General features: G+C 39.9%; 1 protein-coding gene across 1 annotated transcript in view; it reads left to right on the top strand.

The window, feature by feature from the left end:
• The window catches only part of Dmgdh (dimethylglycine dehydrogenase), a 70422-nt gene that overhangs the window by 56517 nt on the left and 6323 nt on the right, over positions 1-7582 (top strand). The window contains exon 15 of the mRNA XM_004645745.2: positions 2059-2193. Within this exon, the coding sequence (XP_004645802.1) occupies positions 2059-2193 (135 nt within the window). The remainder of the gene's footprint in view (positions 1-2058; positions 2194-7582) is intronic.

Raw genomic sequence — 7582 nt, 5'->3', positions numbered from 1 at the left:
AAGGGAGGAGAAGAGAGGGAGAGAGAATTTATGAAGATTGTAACCTTTCAATCAATTGTAAATCATCAGGAAGGTTAACTAGAACTGGTAAGTTTTTATTTTAAAAGTAAAAATGATTGTTTTTAATGTTGAAATCAATGTGATATAGGGAATTTTGTTCCCCAAAGAGAGAAGGCAGAGAGCCCTTAAAATATTTACAGCTTGCTATGAAGAACTTAAAATTCTCAGTACAAATTATGTTTTAAATATTTATACAAAAGAGGAAACAGTTACCAAAGATTTGTGATATACAGGGTAAAATGAAACTAACTCAATTTAATAGTAAAGAAAGTTCATGTGGGGCTGGCAGGATAGCTCATCTCAATAAAAGGGCCTGAGTTCAATCCCAGGTTCCGCAAAAAAAAAAAAGGAAGAAGAAAGAAAGAAAAAAAAAAAGTCCATGTAATTCTTATCTAGATAATCTTACGTATAGATCTGGTTTACCATCTATTAGCATTTTATTTTCTTTACCCCATTAATACTACCCAGCTATCAACTTCTGGAGTCTGTTAATTTAAATGTTTTGTCACCTGTCTTAAATCTTTTTTCCCCATGTATTTCCAAAAATGTGTTCTTTGTATAATATTGCCATCTTCTTTGTTTCTGAGGGTAGTTATAATATTTTAGATATGTGTAAATGTTTCTACATTTTACGTTATAAAGTAAGAAAATAAATGCCTACACATATTTTAAAACTGTAGAGAACTTTGGTTTGTTATGACATTTTTGTCATGAATTTATCTTTATCTTCTTATGACTTTAAACAAGTCAAGGTCTTTCAGAATCCAGAAAGTCCTGTATGGAATAATATGGGTTCCAGTCTAGAAGTCTTCATGCTCTGACTTCATAATAAAGCACTAGCATTGGCTTTCGCCGTCTGGGTCACCTGGGGACGGAGGGTGAGGTGGACCTAACCTCGGCCAACGCTTTCTTTAGCTTCCTGAGCAGGTCATTGTTGGAAGTCGCAATATCCACAAAAGTCATTCTTTGCTGAGGTTCCTTCTGGGCCACTTTTGGTGTGAAATGTGATTTTCTTTCCTTTTATAGCCAATGAAGAAATTAAAGTTAATGGTATAGTCTTTTCTTTTTGTTTTAGAGAACAGTCCGTGCCTGAGAACTGTTTCAAGGATCTGGCTTCTATTGTAATCTCTAGTTAAGTTTCATCCAGCAGGATATGCTTCGTGTATCACGAATCCCCTTTCCCATTCGGCCTCTTGAGATAAGCAATGCATCTTTGAGCTCATTATTTGGAAGTTTTAGGATAATGTCGCTGTGGGGCCTCCCCACCCAGGGCACTGTCCAGGCCATCCCATTTATCAAGTGTCCCTGAGTGTGTTCACGGAAGTGCATTAGGAACAGGAATGTCATCTGTCATGCATTTCACGGAAGTAAAAAAAAAAAAGGCATGGAAAGTTCAGAACTCTAAAATAAGCTGTTCGTTTAAATTGCCTGCCTGTCACTCATTGTGTGACCCACACTGGGCCTGGCATGATGCTTTGCACAAAGAAGGGGCAAAATACACGTTTCCTGAATGACCTAGTGAATGCAGCCCACTAAGGTAATGCATTCCAGGGACAGAAGCAGGAGAAGTACAGCCTTTGGTTTTTTTTTTTTTTTTTTTTTCCAGTGTATTTCAGAAAACTGTGTCTCCTGGTACAGTGGACTGAGCTGCACCTCCAGTGTGCAGGAGCAGCACCCAGCTGGTCCCCACGCAGAGCCTCCAGATGTGAGGGTCACTGTCCCAGTCCCTGCTGCAGTACTTATGTTTTTCAGCCTAGGAAGTTCTGGTAAACTTGTTACCATAGTTGTTACCCTAAAGTCTAATGTACTCCCAAGGAATAGGTGGCTGAACTGTCAAGCAGGACTAGGAAATATTTGTCTAGACATTTGATCCGATCTGTATTTTTATTGATGTGTAACTGGTGAGAAAATAGCCAAGACAAATTTAAATGCTTGTGTCTCTGGCCTTGTCACAGCCTCTGAGCATTCATTCATCATCATTATCTTGAATTCCTGCAGCCGGCAGACTTCATAGGAAAGCAGGCACTGAAACAGATTAAAGCCGAGGGGCTGACCCGGAGGCTTGTCTGCCTCACCTTGGCGACGGATGATGTGGACCCAGAGGGGAACGAAAGCGTCTGGCACCGTGGCCAGGTGAGCGTGCAGGACCTTGTAGCCAGGGCCATTGTGGTGTCCCTGGCCGAAAACTCTCATTGCATGTTTATTGGCAACTTTTGTTGATTTATTTATTCACTGAAAGGCTGATGAACTTTGAACCTTGTGATTTTTGAGGTGCTATTCAAGAAACAGAAAACCACTGAAAGGAACACAAAATGCTGCTCAGTTTTAAAATATATAATCCTACGTGCTCTGTTAAAAAACAAAATAAAACAAAAACAGGGAACTGAAGGACTTGAGCAACATTGTACAGTGGGGAAGGTGTGAGTCTGAGGGTAAAATAATCTGTTGTTCATCACATCTTTAGCATTTTTGTTCTGCTTCTGCATCAGAAGGGGCAGTTAGCCTAAGGCGTTAGTATTAAAAAAAACTCCCGATGAAAACATCTATGCTAAAGGGCCAGGACTGAGCCCTAGAAAATTAAGGAAAAGGGCCACCGTTTGGTTCTTTGGGAGGAGCAAAATTTGGAAAATATACAGTAAGAACAAGCGGGACTCAGGCAACTTGTCCATGTCTCTCACTTCCTTTACTTTTTTTTTTTTGGTGGAACCAGAGGATTGAACTCAGGCCCTTGCACTTGCCAGGGAAGCGCTTATTCTACTGAGCCATCTCCCCAACCCCCTCCTTTACTTTTTATGACTCTGCAAACCGCAGCAGTTACAGCTCTAGAGCTGTAAAACTCTTTAGCTCAACATTTAGGTGTGTTTGGGCTAGGGTTGTTCGGGTGTGCAACTTGTGGGTATGTGGCTGTCCAGAGGGCACGTGGCCTTCGAGACTCATCTAAGTAGCTGTCCCACATGGAGCGGCAACAGCTCGGTCCGTACCCAGGGCCCAAGAGTCTGCACCAGGGTTTTACTCCTTGACCACAGCCTGCCTATCTTTGTCTTTATATTTTCCATCACCTCAGGGATGAACTGTGTGTATGGAGGGGAAGCCCAGGATCAGGTCATATCATCTTCGGGTTGCTAAAGAAATGGTGACTTGAGCTCAGGCATGGGTCTTTTTAAAATTTTAATTTAAACATTTGTTCTACCAGCGGTTGAACCTGAGGCCTTCCCCTGATCTACAGTCCCAGCCCTGACATCTGCTGAGGCTGCCACTCTTTTCACATGGGAGCCACTCACTCTCTCGCATGCATACCCTCATCTCATTTAAAGATGTGCTTTGGGGCTCAGAGTTTAAGTTAATCCCTTGATTTTACGCAGTTGGTCACTGAGCTGGTTTTCCAAACAAATATGATTGGACCTGGAATTTCTTGTCCTTTCTTCTAGGGCACACTGAATATTCCAGTTGGCTCTTCTTGATGCTGGGCACCCGAATGCTCTTCAGAATGGAATTATATACCCCGTTCTTCTACCAGTTAGCGATATGGTTAGACACAGGGAACCAGCAGACTCTCCTCATATCTCAAGCTCCTGCACCTTTTTATGTAAGAGGCTGGTCTCCACTTCCTTCTTAAATTGTGCTGCTGGCCCTTCTGTTCCAGTTGTTCCTGTTTTCCTCACTATTTCCCCTTCTTTCTATTCTTAATTTTCTGGTTTAGCCTCTTAATGTATGTTCTACCTTCAATTTCAAACTTTCCCACACTTTTCATGATTTCTACTGATCACCAAAGGCATGCCTTGATCCTGACCTTTGGGTCCCAGACTTCTTACCTGTAAAAAATAAAACTACTGATGCCAGATGTAGTGGCCCATACCTATAATCCAGCACTCTGGGAGGCTGAGACTGGAGGGTTCCAAGATTGAGCAGTTGAGCAATTTAGTGAGATTCTATTTCAAAATAAGAATAGAAAAATTTGGGATTGCTACATATTCAGATGGAAATTTGTTTCTTGTATAGGATATCAAGAGACATGTTTTACCAACAACACCATCGTCCACAACAACACACTTAATTGTCTGCATTGTGGAAACAGTTTAAGTATTTCAAATTTGATGTTGACCTTAGCTCCTCCACCTGGGGCCAGGAACTTTCAAGGAAGACGTTCGTGGGGAAGTTTGGAGAGTTTTGAAGGTTTTCTTTTCTATTATTTTATAAACTGAAATACACAGGGACAAAGAAAGAACCACAATCCTTCATCCCAAACCAAATCACCCTCTTTGAAAGTTATTTGCCAAGTTACTTCTCCCAAACAGCCAAACTCTCCTAATTTAAGAGTGGAACGAGAAGAGGCCAAAATTAAAACAAGAATTTACATTGGCAGAAGGAGCATCAGTGTTCCCCTAAGCAAAGAATGCTAGAGAAATCCTCTCTCTGCAGGTTTATTAATAAGATAAAAGGAAAAAACAGACTTTAAAAACTATGCTAGCATGCTAATTCCAGGATTAGAGAGAAATTGAAGCAAAAATGAAAATAAACTCTAGCAGAAAACAGAGCATATTTTAAAAATACAACTCACAAAATAAGTACTGTGTTTCCTGAGGTTGCCAAGGCAGAGTGATGACAAGGCACTGCTGTGGGGCTGGTCGGAGGCCAGAGGGCTTTGCCCCTGAGTAAAGGAGAGCACCACACAGTTGCCCAGGACTCTTCCTGTTCTGAGGTGCCCAGGCGACTCACATTAACTCTCCTGCTCCAGATACAGATCTCTGCTTGCAGACTGCAGAGTGAAACCTAGGCTACCAAGATGGGTAGTTCTATAACAAGGCATGATAAACGGCCGGGATGAGAGGCATGCATTTAATCTTGGTACTCTCAGAGGTTGAGGCAGGAGGATCATACATTTAGCTTAGCCTGAGCAATTTACTGATTTAGGAGGACCCTGTCTCAGAATAAAAACTAAAACAAGAGCAAGGGACACAGTTCAATATGAAGGCCTTGGTTCAATCCACAGCATGGGGGGTGGAGAGGCAGGGGAGGAAGAAGGGGTGGGGAGGAAGAAGAGGGGAGGGACAGAAAAGGAGAAAAGAAGAGAAAGAATTAAAACTTTCATTTCCCAACCCCAAGTCCCTGCCTTCTAACACCTATGATCAAAAGGAAAAAAGGAATTAAAAGTATGTGCTATACTTTAGCTATAATTATATGTCAGATGAATGCATTCAAGTTTCTTGCTGTCATTTCTATAATAAACCAGTTCTTGCCATAATAAGTTAAGAAATCATACAGAAAGGCTCCAATTTGGAGGTTCAAGGAAATAATTAAAAACTAGGACTACAAAATGAGGTCTGCACTCACCATGCACTGTGTAGAGATCTGAAAGACTTGTGCCGGAATGGGCTCCCCTGAGGCCACTGACTGCCTCCAGGCTGGCCTCTGTCCATAAGTGTATGGACTCCAGCCCTGGGTATCCACGCTGTGCGCCAGTGCGGCCAAAGAAGTGTTGGTGCTGCGCGACCAGAAGCCACTCTGAGCAGTTCTAGTTATTTTCCTTTCACTTCTCCATGGAGCATTTTTTAAAAAAATAATTTTATTGAGAAACAAATAGTAATGAAACAGTTTCAGAACTGCTTAGGAGGAGAGTTTCAATAATTAATACATTGCATATTGTTGTCTTCTTAGTGGTTATTCATCGTACAAGATGCAGATATGATATCCTGTCCACAAACACTATTAGAACAAATCTTTCTTGTCATTGAATTAAGAGAAAGTAGCTGTATATCTATCCTAATTATTTTGAATATAGAGACACAAAATGGTCGTTCATTTGTATCTTCTTTTTTGTTTAGTTTTGTCAAAGAAGGGTATTTGATTGTCATTTAAATATTGTAGGTGCATGAATTAAGTAAAATATTCCAAAATAGTCCAGTAGTCCATAATAGTAGTGGGTTTTCCGTAGGACTGGCAGTGTCAGAAGTTGTTGACTTGAGACCTTTACAGCTCAGCATATTAATTTGGCTTTACTTTTTATACTTCATTTTTACACTTTTCTGCTGGACGCTTAAGACCAAGGTAAAGCAAGAGCTATATAACAAGAAATGTAGCTTTTGTATCTGATAAGGTCAGTCAAATCCCCTCAGGATTTATCCTGAGGCCCTGTACCATACTTTGTAGATTCTTTGTCAGTGTCAGTCATGTGGATGAGTCACGGCTATTGCTTGACCAATTTGCTCTCTGTGAAAGCCTGAAAGAATGTTTTCTCTCCATGTGACTCTCCTTAGGCACACTCTATATCATCCATCACTTTCCTCTGTGGCCCTGTAATCTCCTTAATCAGAAAATTTTGGACACAACTGAGTTACATGGTATTATAGTACAAGTTCTCCTATGTCCTGAGTCCTCACTGATCTTGAAAGGCTAGGATCAAAATGTTGGCTGTCCTTGAAGCCCTTCTTTTTCTCTAATTTTTGGTGTACAAACTTAGGTTGTTAACCCTCCAGAAGAGAAGCTTATTATTATTACCCTACAACATAGGCAGTTGAGCTTAACCTCACTATTTGTCTGAATATCAAACATCTTGAATTTCTTTGCACTTCTGCTTTCATTGTCTGCTTTAAAGCTGTGCCCACTAACTGCTTTATCTTCTTTTTTTAATTAAAAATTTTTCAAAACAAGATAATAGGGGTAACAATGTTTAATACATTGGGGGTTGTTATCTTTAACTTCATTACTCAGAGTAAATATGTAGCCATTTAATTGTAATTATCTGAACTATGAGCATAAACCTTTCTTTTCAATGAACTAAGAGAAATTAGTAACATAATTGTCTTAACTAATGTATAATATTCATTTTTCTTTTTCCCTTCCTTTTCTTTTTTTCTCCCATCCCAGTTTCTTTTTCTTTTTAAACAGTTTCTTCCCATTTTATAATATCTATTGTACATTTTGGATCTTATTTGCTTTTTCAGCTTCTCCCATTAGGAGACAATATGATGTTTACCCATGTGCATCTGGTTTATTTCACTTATGATTATGGTCTCTAGTTGCATCCATTTACCTGTAAAAGTCTCCAGTTCATCCTTTTTTATAGATGAGTAGTGCTCCATTGTAGAAAAAAGACCACATCTTTTTTTTAATCCATCCCTCAGTTGATGAGAATTTAGGTTTTTTCCAAGATTTAGCTATTACAAATTGTGCTACTATAAACATGGGTGTGCATATATTGCTGTGGTATGATGTTTTTAATTCTTCTGGAAGTTACCCATCAGGGGAATAGCTGGGTCAAATGGGACTTCCAATCCTAGGGTTTTTTTAGGAGTCTCCACACTGATTTCCACAGTGGTTGCACCACTCTATGCTCTCATGAACACTAGAGGTTTCCTTTTTCTCCACAGCCCCTCTGGCATTTGTTATTGATTGATTTCTTGATCATAGCCATTCTTTCCAGGGTGGAATCTCAGTGTTGTTTAATTTGCATCTGTTGAATGATGAATGATGTTGAATTGTTTTTATAAATTTATTTCCTATTTGTATTTGTTCATCTGAGAAG

The sequence above is a fragment of the Octodon degus genome, unplaced genomic scaffold (genome assembly GCF_000260255.1).
Source record: "Octodon degus isolate 3935 unplaced genomic scaffold, OctDeg1.0 scaffold00238, whole genome shotgun sequence".
In the NCBI taxonomy this organism is placed as follows: domain Eukaryota; kingdom Metazoa; phylum Chordata; class Mammalia; order Rodentia; family Octodontidae; genus Octodon; species Octodon degus.
The sequence above is the reverse complement of the archived record's forward strand: the minus strand, read 5'-3'. Positions and strand labels throughout refer to the sequence as shown.